Source organism: Scyliorhinus torazame, chromosome 19, assembly GCF_047496885.1.
Source record: "Scyliorhinus torazame isolate Kashiwa2021f chromosome 19, sScyTor2.1, whole genome shotgun sequence".
NCBI lineage: Eukaryota > Metazoa > Chordata > Chondrichthyes > Carcharhiniformes > Scyliorhinidae > Scyliorhinus > Scyliorhinus torazame.
The window spans coordinates 93,594,924-93,621,116 of NC_092725.1; the positions used below are offsets into that span (position 1 = coordinate 93,594,924).

General features: G+C 46.1%; 1 protein-coding gene across 4 annotated transcripts in view; it reads left to right on the forward strand.

Moving 5' to 3' along the window:
* gnptab (N-acetylglucosamine-1-phosphate transferase subunits alpha and beta) overlaps positions 1-26,193 on the forward strand; it is a 158,591-nt gene that overhangs the window by 102,638 nt on the left and 29,760 nt on the right. For 2 of the 4 annotated variants that reach the window (XM_072484782.1, XM_072484784.1), the window contains 3 exons: positions 366-451; positions 1,323-1,421; positions 2,321-2,488. In XM_072484782.1, the coding sequence (XP_072340883.1) occupies positions 366-451; positions 1,323-1,421; positions 2,321-2,488 (353 nt within the window). Of the gene's footprint in view, positions 1-365; positions 452-1,322; positions 1,422-2,320; positions 2,489-24,165; positions 24,420-26,193 lie in introns of those variants that run through there. The other 2 variants (XM_072484783.1, XM_072484785.1) reach the window with 2 other exon arrangements.

Here is a 26,193-nt window from a genome sequence, read left to right on the forward strand (position 1 = left end):
TTTGGACGAGATATTAAAAGGAAATAAATTTGAGAAATGGAAACTTCTTCTGATTTTGTAGATTAGTAAAATAATTTGGATGTGTAGTATAATTTTTATAACAAAAACAGCTTTAATATACAAATTATTAAAAGCATAATTAAACAAAAATGGATGCCATGGCAAAGGAGAGGATGTGGATAGTAAGGAGGACCTTGAGGAGAGATGAAGAGGTTTAGGGAGAGATTTCCAGAGCATTTTAATTTAACCTGTGAATAAGAGGTAAATGCCTTCATGTTTGTTTTGTTTTTAATATGGAAAATTCAATTTGCAGGTCCTCTATTTAAGTAGCACTTGACTTGCTTTTTAAATCTTGTTTGCCATAGCCGCCAGTGACCAAAGGACTTGTGATGAATTGCAAACCAATTACTGACTGTATTCGCAAGGCTTACAAGGATAGAAATAAATACAAGTATGTCAATAATTGAGTACTGTTTTTCCCCTCAATGCCATTTGTAAATAATGGGACCCAAACTCCATATTTCATAAGAACATAAGAACTAGGAACAGGAGTAGGCCACCTGGCTCCTCGAGCCTGCTCCGCCATTCAATGAGATCATGGCTGATCTTTTGTGGACTCAGCTCCAGTTCCAATGATGTCCTGCACGCTTTGTAACAGCATAATTTCTTTATCATTGTCTTGATGTGGAGGATGTTTCTACAAGGAATTAAAACTTTATTTTTCCATTTTGAGCAACGCTGTCTGCATCAGATGTATGCAAGTTAGGATTATCACTGTTCGATTCAGAGTGAAACCCTCTTTGTTGAGAAGTATGTCTTGTTACCTCCAGTACGCTAGTGTGAACTTTTCGCCCATTTGTTATATCAACCATGCTCTTAACTTCACTGCAAGATTGTTGGGTTATACTGAGATAATTTTGTGTATTAATGTCTGCACCCACTGGAAGTTGGCTTGAAACAGGCCATGCTAGTTTAATGCAGAATTGTTATAGCTTTAGAGAGGGGACTGCAACCAATTAGCCTGGGTTTAATTCAAACAAGAGATCTAGCATTCCTCGCTCATTGACTTTTGTTAACTCCTGTATTTGCTAACCTATGTTCAGTATTTCTACCCAGTGGCAAAATATAAATAAGAATTTTGTGTCAGATAGACCTTTCTTGTACTATTTTAGAATGTAGATTTTAATCTATAATATGCTTTGCTATCAGATCACACTCTTGTACTGATGTTCACATCCTAGAATGAGAGCATGTAAGGGATTGCCTTTGTTAAACATTTTGATTAAAAGTTTAGTACTCACTTTGGCCTTTTTAATACTTAGGTTTGAAATTATGGGAGAAGAGGAGATTGCTTTTAAAATGATTCGTACTAATGTTTCTCATGTTGTTGGCCAATTGGATGACATCCGAAGAAACCCCAGGTATGTATGTAAAAGTAATTACTGTAAAGAGCATTTCATTGAATGGGTCATGTATCTGATGCTGGTCTTTGTATGTTATTTACATTGAAGCATGTTACCCAATGATTTTGTATGTACCTGTTATGAACCAGCTCCATGGTCTCCATGTACGTGATAATAAATTCTATTATGAAAAAGTGTGGGGTAACGGTAAATAAATGGGATCAAGTAGATAGCTTTTAGAGAGCCACTGTAACACTCTACATCAGGGCTTCTCAACCTGTGGGTCTTATTGGGGTCACGTGATGAGATTTTGGGGTCGTGAGTTCTGAGACAGCAATGGCTGCCTCAAAGTGCAAACGTAACGCCAATAGCAGGGAGGCCCTCTTTGGAGGTTTCCTATTGTTTGAGTGTGGCATGATGACAGATCTTTGAGACCAGATTCCTACTGCAAAAAGGCCAGTGAAGAGACTGGTTTAAGCATTTCACAGCAGACTAAATCTTTACCCTGTGCCCCCACAAATCCCCTCCACCCTGCTTTCACTCTGGGGTCACAGCAACGTTCAAGATTCAAAATGCAGTCACAGTGGAAAAATATTTGAGAACAAAATATGAATTACTTTGAAAAATTATTTGAGAAAATTACTCTTTTTCGATTAATGGTTAACTTCACAGAGAACAAAGTATTTGAACAGTGGATGGGAAAAAGCCACTGAATTCTTGCATATTCGATGCAATCAATGTTTACACAACATTTGGCTGTGAACACAAATAAAATCCATCTTTTAGAAGCTGCTGAAATGTGCAACAAATATTTTTGAACAACTCGAATAATTTGTGATGTAGTTTTCTGTACTTTCAAGTATTTAATCACTGACCTTTGACCATTGCCCTAAATATGTTTTGCCATGTTCCAACAGGAAATTTGTTTGTTTAAATGACAATATTGACCATAATCACAAGGATGGCGCCACAGTGAAGGCAGTGCTTCGGGATTTCTATGAGTCATTGTTCCCAGTGCCATCCCAGTTTGAATTGCCAAGAGAGTACCGCAATAGATTTCTTCATGTGCATGAGCTACGGGAATGGTAAGTGAAACTTTAAACCCTTATTTGAAGGTCATGGTAAATCTAGAAGTGTACTTGTTATTCAAAGTACTTCCCTATTTTATTAGAATATATATTTTGTACAATATTTTCATATACGCCCATAAAAGCATCAGTTTTATTACTTGTGTGGAAGCCCTTGTTTACGCCTTCCTCCCAGATGATGCATCTTCATGCCCTTATAGGCATTTTCTGTGCTTAACTGTTCATGAGCGTAGTTTGGCAGTTAACCATCTGATTTGGTCTAATCCAGCTTGTATGAAATTGGTAATGGAGAATGAATATTACCTGAAAATGTCTTAGAATGTTTATCTTAAACTATCTTTATGTCAATACTGGGTAATAAGAAAATTTAGCGAATGTCGGAAAAAAATAGCAAAATTGAACCGATTTATTTTTCTGGGAGTACTGTGGCGCAGTCGTTAGTACTGCTGCCTCAGCGGCAGGGACACAGGTTCAATTCCAGCCTTGAGTGACTATCTGTGTGGAGTTTGCACATTCTCTCTGTATCTTGCCTGGGTTTCCTCCCACAATCCAAAGGTGTGAGGGTTACGTGGATTGGCCCTGATACATTGTCCCAAGTCTCCCAAATGCTTAGGTGGGGTTACAGGGATAGGGTGGGGGAGTGGACCTAGGTAGAGTGCTCTTTCGGAGTGTCGGTGCAGACTTGATGGGCCGAATGGCTTCCTTCCGCACTGGGGATTATACAAAAACACACATAGCAAATAGAAGCAGGGGAAGGCCATTCGGCCTTTTGAGCCTGCTCTGCAATTCATTAAGTTTAATACCCTAATCCAAATATTGAAATACGGGCTGCGGATGTGGTGTCGGAGTCAGGGAAGTTAAACGAGGCATTTAGGGAGTACTACCAGGTGCTTTATGAGGCAGACCCGGGAGGAGCGAAGAGGGACATGGGGCAGTTTCTGGACGAGCTGGAATTTCCCCAGATGGAGGAAGCAAAGAAGCAGGTGTTGAAGACTGGGACTGAGGGAGGTGCTGGATAGTATCAGCGGTATGAAGTCGGTGAAGGCCCTGGGCTGGATGGGTTCCCGACGGAATTTTATAAGGAATTTGCGACGGACCTAGTACCATAACTGTTGGGGCGTTTAAGCACTGGAGAAGGGGGAGTTGCCGGAGACCATCACGCAGGCAGTAATCACGCTAATCCCGAAAAAGGGGCAGGACCAGGTGGAATGTGGGTCGTATACGCCCATATCACTATTGAACACGAATGGCGGGGAGGATGGAGGATTGTGTCCCGGGGGTGCTTGCAGAAGATCAAACAGGCTTTGTGAAGGGCAGGCAGCTCACGAGCAATATAAGACGGCTGTTGAATGTGATGATGAATCCCTCGGGGACTCTGGTACCGGAGGTGGTGAGAAGGCAATTGATCGGGTGGAGTGGCGGTACCTGTTCGAGCTTTTGGGAAGGTTTGGGTTGGGGCCGAGATTTGTGGCATGGGTGCGGTTGCTGTATGTGGCACCAAGGGCGAGTGTGCGGACAAATGATACCAGCTCACGAAGCATTGACTCGCACGTCGCTGTTGTGCTGGCCATAGAGCCGTTGGTGATGGCTCTTAGGGGGTTGGCAGAGTGGCGAGAGATTATGAGGGGACTGGGAACATTGGGTGTCGCCGTATGCCGATGGCCTCTTGCTGTATGTTTCGGATCCATTGGAGAATATGGGAAGGATTATGGACCTGCTGGGGAGATTTGGAGGGTTCTTTGGGTACAAACTGAATGTAGGGAAAAGAAAGGTTTTCCTGGTGAATGAGCTGGGAAGCAGGCTAATTTGGGGGGAGGGGGGGGTGCCATTTACGGCAGCGAGGTATAAGTTTAGGTATTTGGGGATTCAGGTAGCGAGGGAATTGATGGGCCTCCATAAGTGGAACTTAACGAAGTTGGTGGAGAAGGCCAGGAGTATCTTAAGAGGTGGGATACACTGCACTTAACATTGGCGGGGAGGGTCCAAGTGGTGAAAATTAATATTCTGCCGAGGTTCTTGTTAATTTTTGAGGCTCTCCCGATCTTTATACCAAAGGCCTTTTTTCGGAAAGTGGACATGATCATTTCGGACTTTGTATGGATGGGGAGGTGCCGAGAGTAAGGAGGACCCTGCTACAGAGGCAGCAGGGGGTGTTGGCGATGCCGAACTTGCTTCATTATTATTGGGCAGTGAATGTGGACAAGGTGCGGCAGTGGTGGGAAGGAAAAGCGGCAGAGTGTGTTAGGGTGGAGGAGAAATCTTGTAAGGGGTCTAGTTTGAGGGCTATGGTGACCGCAACGTTGCCAATGGCTCCGAGTAGGTTATCAAGGTAACCTGATAGTGCAGTCCACGGTGAAGATATGGAATCTGTTGAGGAAGTATTTTAGGTTGGTAGAGCTGTCGGTTTTAATGCCGCTGTGCAAGAATCCTGGGTTTGAGTCGGGGGGATGGATCGTGTATACAGACGATGGAGGGAAAAGGGGCGGTCAAGGTGAGGGATCTGTGTTTGGAGAAAGGGTTCGCCTGTCTGGAGGAGCTAAGGGAGAGGGTAGAGTTACCGAGGGGGAGTGAGTTCAGGTAACTTTGCGCATAAGGTCTGGAGGGGGTTCCCTAGGTTGCCGGGATACACCCTGCTGGAGCAACTGCTGCTTCTGGATGTGGAAGGGGAGGGAAGAATTGGGGATATATACAAGTGGCTGGGGGAGCAGGGAGACAAGCGGGTGGTGAAGATCAAGGAGAAATGGGAAACGGCGTTGGGAGGGTAGATCATTTGAGGAGAATGGAGTGAGGCACTGCGTAGGGCAAACTGGACCTACTTTTGTGCAAGGATGAGACTGATACAGTTTAAGGTGGTGCACAGAGTGCATATGACTCGTGCGCGAATGAGTGGGTTCTTTCAGGGGGTAGCAGTTGTTTGGGTGGGGCCAGCGAATCACGCGCACGTGTTTTGGGGTTGCGAAAAATTGGGAAGATTCTGGGCGGGGGTGTTCGCGCTCTGAGCCAGAATAGCGGAGGAGGAGGTGGACCCGGACCTTTTGGTGGCGATATTGGTGTTCTCAGAGTGGCCGGAGCTCACGGAGAGAAGGAAGGCCGATGTCGTGGCCTTCGCCTCTCTGATTGCATGGCGGCGAATTTTACTGGAGTGACTGTTAGCACCACCACCGGGGGTAGCGGCTTGGTTGGGTGATCTGTACGACTTCCTGTGGTTGGAGAAGATAAAGTATGAGTTAAAGGGCTCTGCAGAGGGGGTTGAGAAAAGGTGGTGGATGTTTGTGACCGTGTTTGAGGAGCTGTTCGTCGCAGAGTGGGTTGTGTGTGGTGGTGGGGGGGTTGGGGGGGGGGGGGTGCAGTAGGGTGAAAGAGGGAAAAAGTCTGCACAGACTGTATAGTTGATTGCTGGGAAGTAAGTTTCCCGAGGTGTTTATTTGCTGTAACCTGTTTTGATACATGTTTGTAATAAAGTACATTTTTTTAAAAAAAGTTTAATACCCTAATCCAGCCTCTACCCTCCCCAATATCCTTCATTCCTTCAGCCCCAAGAGCTATATCTAACTCCTCTTGAAATTACACAACGTTTTGGCCTCAACTGCATTTTGTGGTGGTGAATTCCACAGATTCACCGCTCGCTGGGTGAAATAGATTCTCCTCCCCTCATTTGTAAAAGATTTACTGCTTATCCTCAAAAACTATGACTCCCCACCATCAGGAATATTTTTTTCTGAATCTACCCTGTCTAATCATACAGCTCAGAAGAAGGCCATTCGGCTCATCTAGTCTGCACTTACCCTCTGAAATAGCACTCCACCCAAGCCCATTCGCCGCCCTATCTCTATAATCAACTTCTTCCATCAGGCAGGAGATACAAAAGTTAGAACACGCACTACCACATTCAAAACAGCTTCTTCCCCACTGTTACCAGACCCCTAAAGGACCCTCTTGTGGACTGATGGACTGATCTGATCTCCTCACACATCTTCACCCGATGCCTGTGTCTTATGTATTTACATTGTATTTTATGTTTGCCCTATTATGTATTTTCTTTTCATGTACGGAATTATCTGTTTGAGCTGCGCGCAGAACAATTTTCACTGTACCTCGGTACACGTGAGAATAAACCAATCCAATTCAAGCAAGAACATCTTTCCACAGATAAGGACACCAAAACTCCAGATGTGGCCTCGCCGATACCCTATGCAATTGCAGTAAAACTTCCTTATTCTTATACTCAAATCCTCTCACTATGAAGACCAACATACCATTTGTCGTCTTTACTGCCTTCTGTACCTGCGCACTTACTTTCAGCGACTGATGCCCGAGGATGCCAAGGTCACGCTGAGTATCCACCTCTCTCAATTTACAGTGTTCAAATAATAATCTGCCTTTCTATTTTGCTACCAAAGTGGATAACCTTGCATTTATCCACATTATACTGCATCTACTATGCATATGCCCACTAACCCAACTTGTCCAAATCCTGCTGAAGCATCTCTGCATCCTTCTCATAGCTCACCCTTCCACTCAACTTGTATCATCTGCAAATTTGGAGATAATAGTTCCCTGTTCCAAATTATTAATATACAATTTGAACAGTTGGAGTCCTAGCACAGATCCCTACGGTACCCCACTGCCTACCAATCGGAAAAAGATCCATTTATTAAAATTTTATGTCTGATAACCAACTTTCTATCCACCTTAAGACACTACCCATAATCCTGTGCATTTTAACTTTACATAATAATCTGCTATGTGAGACCTTGTCGAAAGCCTTCTGAAAGTGTAAATAAACCACATCCACTGTTTATCCCTGGCCAACTCTACTAGTTATATCTTCAAAGAATTCCAGTAGATTTGTTAAGCATGATTTCCCTTTTGTAAATCCATGCTGACTTTGTCTGATTACACCCCTGTTGTCCAAATGCTGTGCTATGAAATACTTGGAGCATAGAACATTACAGCGCAGTAGAGGCCCTTCGGCCCTCGATGTTGCGCCGACCTGTGAAACCACTCTAAAGCCCATCTACACTATTCCCTTATCGTCCATAAATCTATCCAATGACCATTTGAATGCCCTTAGTGTTGGCGAGTCCACTACTGTTGCAGGCAGAGCATTCCACGCCCTTACTACTCTCTGAGTAAAGAACCTACCTCTGACATCTGTCCTATATCTGTCTCCCCTCAATTTAAAGCTATGTCCCCTCGTGCTAGACATCACCACCCGAGGAAAAAGGCTCTCACTGTCCACCCTATCCAATCCTCTGATCATCTTGTATGCCTCAATTAAGTCACCTCTTAACCTCTCTAACGAAAACAGCCTCAAGTCCCTCAGCCTTTCCTCATAAGATCTTCCCTCCATACCAAGCAACATTCTGGTCAATCTCCCTTTCCAATGCTTCCACATCCTTCCTATAATGCGGCGACCAGAATTGCACGCAATACTCCAAATGCGGCCGCACCAGAGTTTTGTACAGCTGCAACATGACCTCATGGCTCCTAAACTCAATCCCTCTACCAATAAAAGCTAACACACCGTACGCCTTCTTAACAACCCTCTCAACCTGGGTGGCAACTTTCAGGGATCTATGTACATGGACACCGAGATCTCTCTGCTCATCCACACTGCCAAGAATCTTACCATTAGCCCAGTACTGTCTTCCTGTTATTCCTTCCAAGATGAATCACCTCCCACTTTTCTGCATTAAACTCCATTTGCCACCTCTCAGCCCAGCGCTGCAGCTTATCTATGTCCCTCTGTAACTTGTAACATCCTTCAGCACTGTCCACAATTCCACCGACTTTAGTGTCATCTGCAGATTTACTCACCCATCCTTCTACGCCCTCCTCCAGGTCATTTATAAAAATGACAAACAGCAGTGGCCCCAAAACAGATCCTTGTAGTACACCACTAGTAACTGGACTCCAGTCTGAACATTTCCCATCAACCACCACCCTTTGTCTTCTTCCAGCTAGCCAATTTCTGATCCAAACTGCTAAATCGCCCTGAATCCCATGCCTCCGTATTTTCTGCAGTAGCCTATCATGGGGAACCTTATCAAAAGCTTTACTGAAATCCATATACACCACATCAACTGCTTTACCCTCATCTACCTGTTTGGTCACCTTCTCAAAGAACTCAATAAGGTTTGTGAAGCACGACCTACCCTTCTCAAAACCGGGTTGACTATCTAATCAAATTATTCCTTTCCAGATGATTATACACCCTATCTCTTATAAACCTTTCCAAGATTTTGCCCACAACAGAAGTAAGGCTCACTGATCTATAGTTACCGGGGTTGTCTCTACTCCCCTTTTTGAACAAGGGGACAACATTTGCTATCCTCCAGTCTTCTGGCACTATTCCTGTAGACAAAGATTACTTAAATATCAAAGCCAAAGGCTCAGCAATCTCCTCCCTAGCTTCCCAGAGAATCCTAGGATAAATCCCATCCGGCCCAGAGGACTTATCTATTTCAAGCGTTTTCACACTTTCCAGAATTGCTAACACCTCCTCCTTATGAACCTCAAGCCCTACTAGTCTAGTAGCCTGAATCTCCGTATTCTCCTTGACAACATTGTCTTTTTCCTGTGTGAATACTGACGAAAAATATTCATTTAGCACCTCTCCTTTCTCCTCGGACACCACGCACAACTTCCCACTACTGTCCTTGACTGGCCCTAATCTTACCCTAGTCATTCTTTTATTCCTGACATATCTATAGAAAGCCTTAGGGTTATCCTTAATCCTACCTGCCAAAGACTTCTCATGTCCCCTCCTGGCTCCTTTTAGCTCTCTCTTTAGGTCCTTCCTAGCTAACTTGTAACTCTCGAGCGCCCTAACTGAACCTTCATGTCTCATCTTTACATAAGCCTCCTTCTTCCTCTTGACAAGTGTTTCAACTGCTTTAGTAAACCACGGTTCCCTTGCTAGACCACTTCCTCCCTGCCGTACAGATACATACTTATCAAGGACACGCAGTAGCTGTTCCTTGAACAACCTCAACATATCCATTGTGCCCATCCCCTGCAGTTTTCCTCTCCATCCGATGCATCCTAAGTCTTGCCTCATCGCATCATAATTGCCTTTCCCCCAGATATAACTCTTGCCCTGCGGTATATACCTATCCATTTCCATCACTAATGTAAACATAATCAAATTGTGGTCACTATCACCAAAGTGCTCACCTACCTCCAAATCTAGCACCTGTCCTGGTTCATTAGCCAGTACCAAATCCAATATGGCCTCACCTCTCGTTGGCCTATCTACATACTGTGTCAGGAAACCCTCCTGCACACATTGGACAAAAACAGACCCATCTAAAGTACTCGAACTATAGCGTTTCCAGTCAATATTTGGAAAGTTAAAGTCCCCCATGACAACTACCCTGTTGCTTTCACTCCTATCCAGAATTATCTTTGCAATCCTTTCCTCTACATCTCTGGAACTTTTCGGAGGCCTATAGAAAACCCCTAACAGGGTGACCTCCTTTCCTGTTTCTAACCTCAGCCCATACTACCTCAGTAGACGAGTCCTCATCAAACGTCCTTTCTGCCACCGTAATACTGTCCTTGACTAACAATGCAACTCCTCCCCCTCTTTTACCACCTTCCCTGAGCTTACTGAAATATCTAAACCCCGGCACCTGCAACAACCATTCCTGTCCCTGCTCTATCCATGTCTCCGAAATGGCCACAACATCAAAGTCCCATGTACCAACCCCTGCCGCACGTTCACCCACCTTATCCCGGATGCTCCTGGCATTGAAGAAGACACACTTTGAACCACCTTCCTGCCTGCCGGTACACTCGTGCAACTTTTGAAACCTTACTCATGACCTCACTATTCTCAACCTCCTGTATACTGGAGCTACAATTCGGGTCCCCAAGCCCCTGCTGAACTAGTTTAAACCCTCCCGAAGAGCATTAGCAAATTTCCCCCCCAGGATATTGGTACCCCTCTGGTCCAGGTGTAGACCATCCCATTTGTAGAGGTCCCACCGACCCCAGAATGAGCCCCAATTATCCTGAAATCTGAGAATGGACTCTAGCAACTCCCTACTGCCAACGTTCGGCTCATTGGTTTATTGTTCCCTGTTTTCTCTCCACCTCCCTTTTTGAATAGTGTGGTTATATTAGTTAACTCCCGAACTGTAGGAACCATTCCAGAGTCCAAATAATTTTGGAAAATGACCACCAATAGGTCTACTATTTCTAGGGCCACTTTGGTACTCTGGGATGAAGATTGTCAGGCCCTGGAGATAGATCCGCCTTCAATTCAATTAATTTCCCAAAACCAATGTCTTAACTCGACGCATACAGATTCCACATCATCTGTGCTAATATCTTTCCTCCATATTGTATCACTATCTTCTTTAATCAACAATGCAACTCCACCACCTTTTCTTTTCTGTCTGTCCTTCCTAAAACCTGAATAGCCCTCAATGTTTACTTTCCATCCTTGGTCACCTTGGAACCATGTCTCCATAATCCTAACTATATCATACCCATTTACATCTAACTGCGCAATTAATTCATCCATTTTATTTTGAATGTTCCATGCGTTTAGATACAAAACCTTAAGGCTAGATCTTTAAAAATTCCTTGTCCCATTCCTACTATTTTTTTCCTGTGGCCCTTTATGATTCTGGCCCTTGATTTCTCTATCAATTTTCTTATTTTGCGTGCTGTCTTTTTCTCTTGATTCCCCTGCTCTGAATTGATTACATAGGTCCCATACCCCTGCCACATTAGTTTAAACCCTCCACAACCACTCAAGCAAGTATCTCTTCCCCCCCCCCCTCTCCCACTAGGACATCAGATTATATGATACTGTGCACTGCAACTCTTAATTTAGAACTTGGGCTGTTATTCTGTCTTAAAATTCAAATTTTCAGACTTAATGGCTCCATTCATGACACCATTTTCAAAGCTGCGGGCCAAATTTGGATATTAACTTGGATCTTGCTACGTGTGATTTTTTTTTTCGCGGGGGTGGAGATCAGATTGCCCTGAATGACAACTTGGTTGAAGTAATAACAGAACTGTACCCAATCTTCAACCAATCAGTTGTTTGGGAAGAATCTTGAACCTTTAAACTCTATATGATAGATTAATTTAGTTTCTAGCCATGAAGAAGGATGTTTAGCTCATTGCACCTGTCCCAGTTCTTTGAAAGACCTACACCCATGTTGTTTTCTCATATTCTATCCATTCCTTAAAGCCTATTATGGATTGTATTTCCTCGATTGTTTCTGTTAAGCCATTGCAAGACCTCACTCCTACTTGGTTGTTTCAATAATAATGGGCTGGATTCTCCGCCCCCACCCCGCCACATTTCTTTCAGCACGCCAGCGGGATGCTCCGTTACGCCGGCTGGTCAATGGGGTTTCCCATTGTGGGACACCCCACGCCGTCCATAAAACCCCGGGCTGCTGGCAAAATGGAGCATCCCGCCGGCGGAGAACCCAGCCCAATATTCTTAATCTCTTGCATGACTAATAGAAACTGTTCAGTTTTCCTCTGTAGGTTAGAATTGCTAGCTTATTTACGCTCACCATTTATTAATTACAAATGAACAATGACTATTGAAATACAGTTTGTTTAATGTAATGTAAAAGGTCATCAAGCAGTAACTTTAATTCTAAGATATCTTCTGCTTTATTGCTATGACACGCAGTGATATATTTGTGTCAAAATAAACAACCTGTTTTCTCCGTCAGGCAATTTGATTGCAACTGTCATGACTTCAAATCAAATGAATATAATCATGGTAACAAATAAGAATGTATTTGGCTACAAACCCTTGACCAAGAAATGGAATTTCAAATAATAGTCATAAAGTAATAATGACACAAAAGAAGACCATTTGACTTATTAAGTCCTTGCAGACTCTCCATAGAGCAATCCAGTTAGTCCCATTGGCCAGTTCTATCACCATAACGCAGCAGCTTAATTTTCCTTAAGTTACTGACCAATTGCCTTAAATTATTGATGATCTCCTTTTCTATCAACCTTGCAGGCAACGAGTTGCACATCATTACCACAGATATCACTAGAAAAGGTGACTTTGTGCAGTAGTATTTCATAGAATTTGCAGTGCAGAAGGAGGCCATTTGGCCCATCGAGTCTGCACTGGCTCTTGGAAAGAGCACCCTACCCAAGCCCACACCACCCTATCCCCATAACCCAGTAACCCCACTCAACCAACACCAAGGGCAATTTTGGACACTAAGGGCAATTTAGCATGGCCAATCCACCTAACCTGCACATCTTTGGACTGTGGGAGGAAACCGGAGCACCCGGAGGAAACCCACGCACACACGGGGAGAACGTGCAGACTCCGCACAGACAGTGACCCAGCCGGGAATCGAACCTGGGACCCTGGAGCTGTGAAGCAATTGCGCTAACCGCTATGCTACCGTGCTGCCCAGTAGTTTCGAGATACGGCATGGATTTTTCCCCAATGATTTGTTCCTGAACCTAATTGGAGAAGGGGCTTCCACCAGAAAATGGTGATTTATAAGATCTTGAAACTTGATGCTTTCCACATAAGACAAGGTTATCCTACCTGAATGTATTTTCTTGCCTATCTGCCTCAGCCAGAATTCCTACTTGTCTGTTGAATGAGCAATTCATTTTTTATTTAAAAAGTACTAAGTTGCAATTTATTGGCAGTTTCTTTTTGAATCCCAATAAACATGCTGTTAATCAGTGTTGCATGATGGACATCCATAAGCATTTGTGGAAAAGAACAAAATTAAATGTTTTTTAAAAATTAAACACAAGGAATGAATTAGATGACTCAAGCTGAATTGTTGTCAGGCATTGTTTTATGACCAGAGTTGTTGTTGTACTGTAAGGATCCTTCCTGTTCCTGTTTGTTCCCTTATTTCTCCTTTTTTATTTTTGTCGTTACATTTATTCCATCGAAGATTTGTGGACATGTGTCTTAAAGGCATCCTATATCTTTAATTCAGGCAGAAGAAAGCAGTGACCTATGCCACTAATGCCAGAGATTAGCTGGGGCTTGGTTTGATTGATTGGCTGGTGGCCAATGAATTGACCCAAAAGGCTGAGCTCTGCCCGGTAACAGGTGGTGATTGGATCTTATCCCATTGGAATCATTTCAGAGTCACGAGGATTCCAATTTGGTTTCAGTTTTGATGCTGGCAGACTGATGAATGGATCTAACTAACTCGCTCCAAAAAAGATCCAACTTATTCTCTTCAGAAGGCCACTGTTGAGGGCTGACTCTCTCTCTCTCCAGCAAGTTTGGGTGCCATTCTCTTGAGACTGCAGAGGCCTGAAGTCAAACCATGAGCTAAAAGCAAGGTTTGATGTAAAATAGTGTCTCCAGAAAGTTATAGGCCTGAATGCAAACATTGAGGTAAAGGCCCAGTTTGATGAGAACTAAAGTGTCTCTCCAGCAAGCCTGCTGCCTCTGAGTACTACATTTTCTAACCTGCATTTTCTAACCTAGCTAACACCAAACTAATTATCTTGAACTATTGTGTCTGAATGTTCTTGATCATTGATTTCAAACTGCATTGCATTTCACACCTAAATACTCAGGTGACTACTTTATCAAGGATTATTACAAACAAAGCTTTCAGGGAATGTTCAGCAAAACATCCCATTCACTGCTCCGAAGAAGATTCATGCAGACTCGTAATGTTAGATCTGGGCAATAACCTGGTTCCCCAGTGTCACAATTGTGGGGATACCTGAATGATGCACTGGGCAATCCCTCTACGATATTCCCAGCAGTTGTTCAGAAGAGCTAACTTCCTGTGGACAATTGCGCAGAGCTGGGACAAAGTGATTCATAAGAACTAGGAACAGGTGTAGGTCATCTGGCCCTTCGAGCCTGCTCCGTCATTCAATGAGATTAAGGCTGATCTTTTGTGGACTCAGCTCCACTTTGCTGCCCAAGCACCATAACCCTTTATTCTTTCAAAAACTATATCTTTATCTTGAAAACATTTAATGAAGGACCCTTAACTGCTTCACTGGGCAGGGAATTCCATAGATTCGCAACCTTTGGGTGAAGACGTTCCTTCTAAGCTCAGTTCTAAATCTACTTCCCCATATTTTGAGACTACGCTGCCTAGTTCTGCTTTCACCCGCCAGTGGAAACAACTTGCCTGCATCTATCCTATCTATTCCCTTCATAATTTTATGTTTCTATAAGATCCCCCTGCATCCTTCTAAATTCCAACGAATACAGTCCCAGTCTACTCAACCTCTCCTTGTAATCCAACACCCTCAACTCTGGGATTAATTTAGTGAATAATCTCTCCACACCCTCCAACGCCAGTACCTCCTTTCTCAGGTAAGGAGACCAAAATTGAACACACTATTCCAGGTGTGGCCTCACTAACACCTTATTCAGTTGCAGCATAACCTCCCTTGTCTTAAACTCCATCTCTCTAGCAATGAAGGACAAAACTCCATTCGCCGTCTTAATCACCTGTAAACCATATTTTTGCGACTCATGCACTAGGACGCCAAGGTCCCTCTGCACAGCAGCATGTTTTAATATTTTATCATTTGAATAATAATTCCTTTTGCTGTTATTCCTACCAAAATGGATAACGTCACATGTCAACATTGTATTCCTTCTGCCAGATCCTAGCCCATTCACTTAACCTATCCAAATCCCTCTGCAGACTTTCAATATCCTCTGCACTTTTTGCTTTACCACTCATCTTCGTGTCGTCTGCAAATTTGGACACATTACACTTGGTCCCCAACTCCAAATCATCTATATACATTGTGAACAATTGTGGGCCCAACACTGACCCCTGAAGGACACCATAGCTACCGATTGCCAACCAGAGAAACACCCATTAACCCCCACTCTTTGCTTTTTATTAATTAACCAATACTCTATCCATGCTATTATTTTACCCTTAACGCCATGCAACTTTATCTTATGCAGCAACCTTGTGTGGCACCTTATCAAAAGCTTTTTGGAAATCCAGACATACCACACCCATTGGCTCCCCATTGACTACCGCACTGGTAATGTCCTCAAAAAATTCTACTAAATTAGTTAGGCACGACCTGCCCTTTATGAACCCATGCTGCGTCTGTCCAATGGGATAATTTCCATCCAGGTACCTCGCTATTCCTTCCTTGATGATAGATTCCAGCATCTTCCCTACTATCGAAGTTAAGCTAACTGGCCTATAATTACCTGCTTTCTGCCTACCTCTTTTTTTAAACAGTGGTTTCACGTTTGCTGATTTCCAATCTGCCAGGACCACCCCAGAGTCCAGTGAATTTTGGTAAATTATCACTAGTACATTTGCTATTTCCTTAGCCATCTCTTTTAGTATCTGGGATACATTCCATCAGGACCAGGAGACTTGTCTAGCTTTAGCTTGCCCATCACTACCTACTTATTGACAACAATCGTCTCAAGGTCCTCACCTGTCATAGCTTCATTTCCATCAGTCACTGGCCTGTTATTGTGTCTTGTGTGTCTTCCACTGTGAAGACCGACCCAAAAAACCTGTTCAGTTCCTCAGCCATTTCCTCATCTCCGTTATTAAATCTCCCTTCTCATCCTCTAAAGGACCAATATTTACCTTCGCCACTCGCTCCTTCCAAGAGGATCCCTAACTATGAAATCATTAATCAATCCTGTCTCATTACACAGGACAAGATCTAGGACCGCTTGTTCCCTCGTAGGTCCCATTACATAATGTTCCAGGAAACTATCACGGATACATAGAACATAGAACAATACAGCGCAGTACAGGCCCTTCGGCCCACGATGTTGCACCGAAACAAAAGCCATCTAACCTACACTATGCCATTATCATCCATATGTTTATCCAATAAACTTTTAAATGCCCTCAATGTTGGCGAGTTCACTACTGTAGCAGGTAGGGCATTCCACGGCCTCACTACTCTTTGCGTAAAGAACCTACCTCTGACCTCTGTCCTATATCTATTACCCCTCAGTTTAAAGTTATGTCCCCTCGTGCCAGCCATTTCCATCCGCGGAGAAGGCTCTCACTGTCCACCCTATCCAACCCCCTGATCATTTTGTATGCCTCTATTAAGTCTCCTCTTAACCTTCTTCTCTCCAACGAAAACAACCTCAAGTCCATCAGCCTTTCCTCATAAGATTTTCCCTCCATACCAGGCAACATCCTGGTAAATCTCCTCTGCACCCGCTCCAAAGCCTCCACGTCCTTCCTATAATGCGGTGACCAGAACTGTACGCAATACTCCAAATGCGGCCGTACCAGAGTTCTGTACAGCTGCAACATGACCTCCCGACTCCGGAACTCAATCCCTCTACCAATAAAGGCCAACACTCCATAGGCCTTCTTCACAACCCTATCAACCTGGGTGGCAACTTTCAGGGATCTATGTACATGGACACCTAGATCCCTCTGCTCATCCACACTTTCAAGAACTTTACCATTAGCCAAATATTCCGCATTCCTGTTATTCCTTCCAAAGTGAATCACCTCACACTTCTCTACATTAAACTCCATTTGCCACCTTTCAGCCCAGCTCTGCAGCTTATCTATATCCCTCTGTAACCTGCTACATCCTTCCACACTATCGACAACACCACCGACTTTAGTATCGTCTGCAAATTTACTCACCCCCCCTTCTGCGCCTTCCTCTAGGTCATTGATAAAAATGACAAACAGCAACGGCCCCAGAACAGATCCTTGTGGTACTCCACTTGTGACTGTACTCCATTCTGAACATATCCCATCAACCACCACCCTCTGTCTTCTTTCAGCTAGCCAATTTCTGATCCACATCTCTAAATCACCCTCAATCCCCAGCCTCCGTATTTTTTGCAATAGCCTACCGTGGGGAACCTTATCAAACGCTTTGTTGAAATCCATATACACCACATCAACTGCTCTACCCTCGTCTACCTGTTCAGTCACCTTCTCAAAGAAGGAGGCAGCAGCAGAGTTTATAGAAGGATGCATTCTATAAACTCCTCCTCAAGGCTGCCTTGACCGACTTGGTTAAACCAATCGACATGTTGATTAAAATCCCTCACGATACCTGCTGTACCATTTCTACATGCATCAGTTATTTCTTTGTTTGTTGCCCGCCCCACCGTAACTTTACTATTTGGTGGCCGATAGACTACTCCTATCAATGACTTTTTTGCCTTACTATTCCTGATTTCCACCCAAATGGATTCAACCTCATCCTCCAGAGCACCGTTGTCATCTCTCACTATTGCCCGGATGTCATCCTTAAATAACAGCTGCACCACGTCCTTTACCATCCACTCTGTCCTTCTGAATAGTTTGATACCCTTGGATATTTAACTCCCAGTCGTGACCATCCTTTAACCATGTTTTAGTAATGGCCACTAAATCATAGTCATTCACGATGATTTGCGCCATCAACTCATTTACCTTATTCCAAATACTAAGAGCATTCAGGTAAAGTACCCTTATGTTGGTTTTTATACCTTTGTTTGGAATCTTTTTAAAAAAAAATATTTTATTGAAAATTTTTGGTCAACCATCACAGTACATTGTGTATCCTTTACACAATAATATAACAGTATAAATAACAATGACCTGTTTTATAAACAAAGAATGAATAATTTATAACAAAAACTAAAACTAAATGGCAACTGCCTTGTCTCAGATAAACACTCTCCAAAAATATGATTTAACAGTCCAATATACAATTATTTATAGCAATGACCTATACATATTATACATATATATTAACAACCCTGAGAGTCCTTCTGGTTCCTCCTCCTCCTCCCCCCCCCCCCCCCCCCCCCCCCCCCGGGCTGCTGCCTTCTTCTTCTTTTCCATTCCCTCTATCTTTCTGTGAGGTATTCGACGAACGGTTGCCACCGCCTGGTGAACCCTTGAGCCGATCCCCTTAGGACGAACTTAATCCGTTCCAGCTTTATAAACCCTGCCATGTCATTTACCCAGGTCTCCACCCCCGGGGGCTTGGCTTCCTTCCACATCAACAGTATCCTGCGCCGGGCTACTAGGGATGCAAAGGCCAAAACATCGGCCTCTCTCGCCTCCTGCACTCCCGGCTCTTGTGCAACCCCAAATATAGCCAACCCCCAGCTTGGTTCGGCCTGGACCCCCACTACTTTCGAAAGCACCTTTGTCACCCCCACCCAGAACCCCTGTAGTGCCGGACATGACCAAAACATGTGGGTGTGATTCGCTGGGCTTCTCGAACATCTCGCACACCTATCCTCTACCCCAAAAAATTTACTGAGCCGTGCTCCAGTCATATGCGCCCTGTGTAACACCTTAAATTGAATCAGGCTTAGCCTGGCACACGAGGACGATGAGTTTGCCCTACTCCGGGCATCCGCCCACAGCCCCTCCTCAATCTCCTCCCCCAGCTCTTCTTCCCATTTCCCTTTCAGCTCATCTACCATAATCTCCCCCTCGTCCATCATTTCCCTATATATATCTGACACCTTACCGTCCCCCACCCATGTCTTTGAGATCACTCTGTCCTGCACCTCATGCGTCGGGAGCTGCGGGAATTCCCTCACCTGTTGCCTCGCAAAAGCCCTCAGTTGTATATACCGGAATGCATTCCCTTGGGGCAACCCATATTTCTCGGTCAGCGCTCCCAGACTTGCGAACTTCCCATCCACAAACAGATCTTTCAGTTGCGTTACTCCTGCTCTTTGCCATATTCCAAATCCCCCATCCATTCTCCCCGGGGCAAACCTATGGTTATTTCTTATCGGGGACCCCACCAAGGCTCCCGTCTTTCCCCTATGCTGTCTCCACTGTCCCCAAATTTTCAAAGTCGCCACCACCACCGGGCTTGTGGTGTATTTCTTCGGTGAGAACGGCAATGGGGCCGTCACCATAGCTTGTAGGCTAGTCCCCCTACAGGACGCCCTCTCCAATCTCTTCCACGCCGCTCCCTCCTCTTCTCCCATCCACTTACTCACCATTGAGATATTGGCGGCCCAGTAGTACTCACTTAGGCTCGGTAGTGCCAACCCCCCCCTATCCCTACTACGCTGTAAGAATCCCTTCCTCACTCTCGGGGTCTTCCCGGCCCACACAAAACTCATGATACTCTTTTCGATCCTTTTGAAAAAAGCCTTCGTGATCACCACCGGGAGGCACTGAAACACAAAGAGGAATCTCGGGAGGACTACCATTTTAACCGCCTGCACCCTCCCTGCCAGTGACAGGGATACCATGTCCCATCTCTTGAAGTCCTCCTCCATTTGTTCCACCAATCGCGTTAAATTTAACCTGTGCAATGTACCCCAATTCTTGGCTATCTGGATCCCCAAGTAACGAAAGTCACTTGTTACCTTCCTCAGTGGAAAGTCCTCTATTTCTCTGCTCTGCTCCCCTGGATGCACCACAAACAACTCACTTTTCCCCATGTTCAGTTTATATCCTGAGAATTCTCCAAACTCCCGGTGTCCGCATTATCTCTGGCATCCCCTCCGCCGGGTCCGCTACATATAACAACAAATCATCCGCATACAGAGATACCCGGTGTTCTTCTCCTCCTCTAAGTACTCCCCTCCACTTCTTGGAACCCCTCAATGCTATTGCCAGGGGCTCAATCGCCAGTGCAAACAATAATGGGGACAGAGGGCATCCCTGCCTTGTCCCTCTATGGAGCCGAAAGTATGCAGATCCCCGTCCATTCGTGACCACACTCGCCACTGGGGCCCTATACAACAGCTGCACCCATCCAACATACTCATCTCCAAAACCAAATCTCCTCGGCACCTCCCACAGATAATCCCACTCCACTCTATCAAATGCTTTCTCGGCATCCATCGCCACCACTATCTCCGATTCCCCCTCTGGTGGGGGCATCATCATTACCCCTAGCAGCCTCCGTATATTCGTATTCAGCTGTCTCCCCTTCACAAACCCAGTTTGGTCCTCATGGACCACCCTCGGGACACAATCCTCTATCCTCATTGCCATTACCTTGGCCAGAATCTTAGCGTCTACATTTAGGAGGGAAGTAGGTCTATAGGACCCGCATTGCAGCGGGTCCTTTTCCTTCTTTAGGAGAAGCGATATCGTTGCCTCAGACATAGTCGGGGGCAGCTGTCCCCTTTCCTTTGCCTCATTAAAGGTCCTCATCAGTAGCGGGGCGAGCAAGTCCACATATTTCCTGTAAAATTCAACTGGGAATCCATCCGGTCCCGGAGCCTTCCCCGCCTGCATGCTCCTAATTCCTTTCACTACTTCCTCTATTTCAATCTGTGCTCCCAGTCCCACCCTTTCCTGCTCCTCCACCTTGGGAAATTCCAGCCGGTCCAGAAAGCCCATCATTCTCTCCCTCCCATCCGGGGGTTGAGCTTCGTATAATTTTTTGTAAAATGCCTTGAACACTCCATTCACTCCGCTCCCCGCTCCATCTCTCCTTCCTCATGCCTCACTCCCCCTATTTCCCTCGCTGCTCCCCTTTTCCTCAATTGGTGGGCCAGCAACCTGCTCGCCTTCTCCCCATATTCGTACTGTACACCCTGTGCCTTCCTCCACTGTGCCTCTGCAGTACCCGTTGTCAGCAAGTCAAATTCTACGTGTAGCCTTTGCCTTTCCCTGTACAGTCCCTCCTCCGGTGCCTCCGCATATTGCCTGTCCACCCTCAAAAGTTCTTGCAGCAACCGCTCCCATTCCCTACTCTCCTGCTTTCCTTTATGTGCCCTTATTGATATCAGCTCCCCTCTAACCACTGCCTTCAGCGCCTCCCAGACCACTCCCACCTGGACCTCCCCATTATCATTGAGTTCCAAGTACTTTTCAATGCACCCCCTCACCCTTAGACACACCCCCTCATCTGCCATTAGTCCCATGTCCATTCTCCAGGGTGGGCGCCCTTCTGTTTCCTCCCCTATCTCCAAGTCCACCCAATGTGGAGCGTGATCCGAAATGGCTATAGCCGTATACTCCGTTCCCCTCGCCTTCGGGATCAACGCCCTTCCCAAAACAAAAAAGTCTATTCGCGAATAGACTTTGTGGACATAGGAGAAAAACGAAAACTCCTTACTCCTAGGTCTGCTAAATCTCCACGGGTCTACTCCTCCCATCTGCTCCATAAAATCTTTAAGTACCTTGGCTGCTGCCGGCCTCCTTCCAGTCCTGGACCTCGACCTGTCCAGCCCTGGTTCCAACACCGTATTGAAATCTCCCCCATTACCAACTTTCCCACCTCTAGGTCCGGGATGCGTCCTAGCATACGCCTCATAAAATTGGCATCATCCCAGTTCGGGGCATATACGTTGACCAAAACCACCGTCTCCCCCTGTAGTTTGCCACTCACCATCACGTATCTGCCCCCGCTATCCGCCACTATAGTCTTTGCCTCAAACATTACCCGCTTCCCCACTAATATAGCCACCCCCCTGTTTTTCGCATCTAGCCCCGAATGAAACACCTGCCCCACCCAACCTTTGCGTAGTCTCACCTGGTCTATCAGTTTCAAGTGCGTTTCCTGTAACATAACCACGTCTGCCTTAAGTTTCTTAAGGTGTGCGAGTACCCGTGCCCTCTTTATCGGCCCGTTCAGCCCTCACGTTCCACGTGATCAGCCGGGTTGGGGGGCTTTTTACCCCCCCCTTGTCGATTAGCCATCCCCTTTTTCCAGCTCCTCACCCGGTTCCCACGCAGCTGTGTCCCCCCCAGGCGGTGCTCCCCCGCCAATCCCACCCCATGCCAGCTCTCCCCCCTCCCCAGCAGCAGCAGCCCAATAATTCCCCCCTCCCACCCCACCCCCCCCCCCCCCCACCCCCCCGCTAGAACCCCCACTAGCGTAGTTACACCCCCCATGTTGCTCCCAGAAGTCAGCAAACTCTGGCCGACCTCGGATCGCACCGTGCGACGCCCCCTCCTTCCCGCTTCCCTATTCCCGCCATGATTATCATAGCGCGGGAACCGAGCCCGCGCTTCCCCCTTGGCCCCGCCCCCAATGGCCACCGCCCCATCTCCTCCACCTCCTTTCCTCCCCCCACCACCTCCTGTGGAAGAGAGAAAAGTTACCACATCGCAGGATTAATAACACAAAACTCCTCTTTCCCCCCTTCTTACCCCCCTCTTCGCCCCCCATACTCGCCCCACCACTCATTCCAATTTTTCTTCCACGATAAAAGTCCACGCCTCATCTGCCGTCTCAAAGTAGTGGTGCCTCCCTTGATATGTGACCCACAGTCTTGCCGGTTGCAGCATTCCGAATTTTATCTTCTTTTTGTGAAGCACCGCCTTGGCCCGATTAAAGCTCGCCCTCCTTCTCGCCACCTCCGCACTCCAGTCTTGGTATACGCGGATCACCGCGTTCTCCCACTTACTGCTCCGAGTTTTCTTTGCCCATCTAAGGACCATCTCTTTGTCCTTAAAACGGAGGAATCTCACCACTATGGCTCTAGGAATATCTCCTGCTCTCGGTCCTCGCGCCATCACTCGGTATGCTCCCTCCACCTCCAGCGGACCCGCCGGGGCCTCCGCTCCCATTAACAAGTGCAGCATCGTGCTCACATATGCCCCGCCGTCCGCTCCCTCCGCACCTTCAGGAAGACCAAGAATCCTTAGGTTGTTCCTCCTCGCGTTGTTCTCCAGCACCTCCAGCCTTTCCACACACCTTTTATGGTGTGCCTCGTGCATCTCCGTCTTCACCACCAGGCCCTGTGGTCCTCATTCTCGGCAGCCTTTGCCTTCACGACCCGAAGCTCCCGCTCTTGGGTCTTTTGCTCCTCCTTTAGCCCTTCGATCGCCTGTAATATCGGGGCCAACAGCTCCTCCTTCATTTCCTTTTTGAGTTCTTCCACGCGGCGTTTCAAAAACTCGTGTTATTCAGGGCCCCATATTAAACTGCCACCTTCCGACGCCATCTTGGTTTTTGCTTGCCTTCCTTGCCGCTGCTCTAAAGGATCCACCGCAATCCGGCCACCTTCCTCTCCTTTTTTCATCCGTATCCAGGGGGGATTCCCTTCTGGTTCACCGCACGGTACTTTTAGCCGTTAAAATTGCCGTTGGGGCTCTTATTAAGAGCCCAAAAGTCCGTTCCACCGGGAGCTGCCGAAACGTGCGACTCAGCTGGTCATCGCCGCACCCGGAAGTCGTCTTTGTTTGGAATCTTAACACCTCTATCAGTAACCTCTCCTAAGTTATTTTTCCTTTGAACTTTTCTCCTGATTTTGCTTATCGTTGAACCCATATCCTCTTGTAACAACCTGCTGAAAATCACTGACTTCCGATTGTTCTGGCAGTTTTACCCTCACAGCTACTCCGTTTAAATGGAAAAAAAAAAACACTTCGAACTTTAGAATAACTATTTTAACCACCAAAACCCAGCCCCAATGTCTGGACTTCACCTACTTTTCAAATTTACCTTCCTTTAAGTTGTCCCTTTAAACACCTGCTTTGCAGCAGCTGGTGCTGTAAAAAGGGGGCATATTTTCCTCTTTGTGCTCCACATCACGCTGATGAAGCCCGGGGTGTGCTTCGAAAGGTAAGTCCCCCTAGAGTGACAATCCGCTGTTTCTAACAGACAGATAGACTGTTTCTATTGCAGTCGCTTAATTTTGTTTCAAATCCATGGAGTCTTTCCACCCGAACTGGCGGCAGAGAGACGGTCAGGTGCCCAGTACACTAACGTCACGTCCTCTGGGAGCGAAATTACTGAGGAAAACTTCCTCCATTTTGCAGCTGCCAGCAAGCAAGCAACAGGACTGTGTGCAGAACTGAAGATGGATCTTTTTGGACTAAGGAAGAGAGGGTCAGAGACACAAACAGACCAGGATCTCACTACTGAATCTGCTGGAGAGAGCTTCATAGGAGAGTCCATGGCAGGAGAAAGCAGTGCTGGTGTGTGCTCCAGGACCTCTGATGAAGAACCCCTATAGAAAAGTAACATTGAATGACAAAGCAAGTGAGATCATGAGGACCAAGCAGGCTCACCTATCTCATTAATGGTAAGCCAAAGTGGTGAGTCGCTAAGTCACTAACCCCGGCGTGGGTTAATTAGTAAAAATGCTTCCCCGAAAATAAAACTGAAAAACACTGCCCTAAGGGCATATTTGATTCCTTCTAGTCTAAGAAACTCTGCTATGTTCTCAATCACACCGAGGCTCTGGGCACTGACCTCCATCCAAGTAGGATTTTTCGGCTGGCAATCAGCAAGGTGAAGGCCAAGACATCAGCCCCCTCTGCTCTACAAGCTCCTTCAAATCGGACACCCCAAACATTGCCACCAATGGGCACGGCTCCAACCTCACCACCACTATCAACGACATGGTCTCAAAAGACCGAAGCCCAGAACCTGACCAATTTTGGACAGGACCAGAACATATGCGAGTGATTTGCTGGTCCCCTTAAACAACCCTCACACCTCGCCTACACATCACGGAAGAACCCATTCATGCATACTCTAGTCAAGTGAGCCCTGTGGGCAGGTTTCAATTATATCAGGCTCAGCCTGACGCAAGAGAAAATAGAGTTCACCTGATACAATGTCTCGCTGCATGCCCCTCTCTCCAGTTCCAAGCCCAATTCCTCCTCCCACTTCCCCTATATTTCTTCTAATGGAGCCTTCCCTGTCTCCAGCAACTACCTATATCAGAGATTCTCCCTTCCCCCAGCTCATCGCATGATAACATCCTATCCTTCAATGTGTGACTTGGCAACTGGGGGAACGAAGGACATTCTTTGAGCACCTGGATATGCCTAAATTTGCTCCTTAATCGGGAATCAGTATTTTTCCTTCAACTCTTCCAGTCTCACGATCCCACCCTCCACAAACCGATCCCTGATCCTCTCGACACCCTCCCTCTTCCAAATCCTGTAAGTAGGCAGCACGGTAGCACAGTGGTTAGCGCTGTTGCCTCACAGCACCAGGGACCCGGGATTGATTCCCGGCTTGGGTCACTGTCTGTGCGGAGTCTGCCTGCTCTCCCTTTATCTGCGTGGGTTTCCTCCAGGTGCTCCAGGTTCCTCCCACAAGTCCTGAAAGACGTGCTTGTTAGGTAAATTGGACATTCTGAATTCTCCCTCTGTGTACCCGAGCAGGTGCCGGAGTGTGGCGACTAGGGGATTTTCACAGTAACTTCATTGCAGTGTTAATGTAAGCCAACTTGTGACAATAATAAAGATTATTATACATTATTATTATGTTCTGTCTATCGCAGACAGTGCAAATCTATGGTTTGCGCAGATTGGCAACAATACTGATATGACCCAATCCAAAATGCCACCTCAACTGATTCCAAAGTTTAAGGGATGCCACAATTACTGGGCTTGTTGTAAACCTGGCCAGGGAAAACTGGAGAGGGGCAGTGACTAATGCTCTTAAACACGACTCAACACAGCCTTCTCCATTTGCCCCCACCCCAACCGCTGCTTCCTGCACCACCACCGCTGGTATATTCGCTATCCAATAGTGTAACATTAAATTTGGTAATATCAGCCCTCCTCAATGCCATTCCCTCTGCGGAAAGACTCTCTGAATCCTGGGTGCCTTAACTGGCCACACAAAATCCGAGATTAACTTATCCACCTTAACAATAAAGAATTTTGGGAGAAAGATCGGAAAAGACTGGAACACAAATAGTAACCTCAGCAGATTGTTAATTTTGATCGTCTATAGAGCAGTGCGGTGGCGCAGTGGGTTAGCACTGCGGCCTCACGGCGCGAGGTCCCAGGTTCCATCCCGGCTCTGGGTCACTCCGTGTGGAGTTT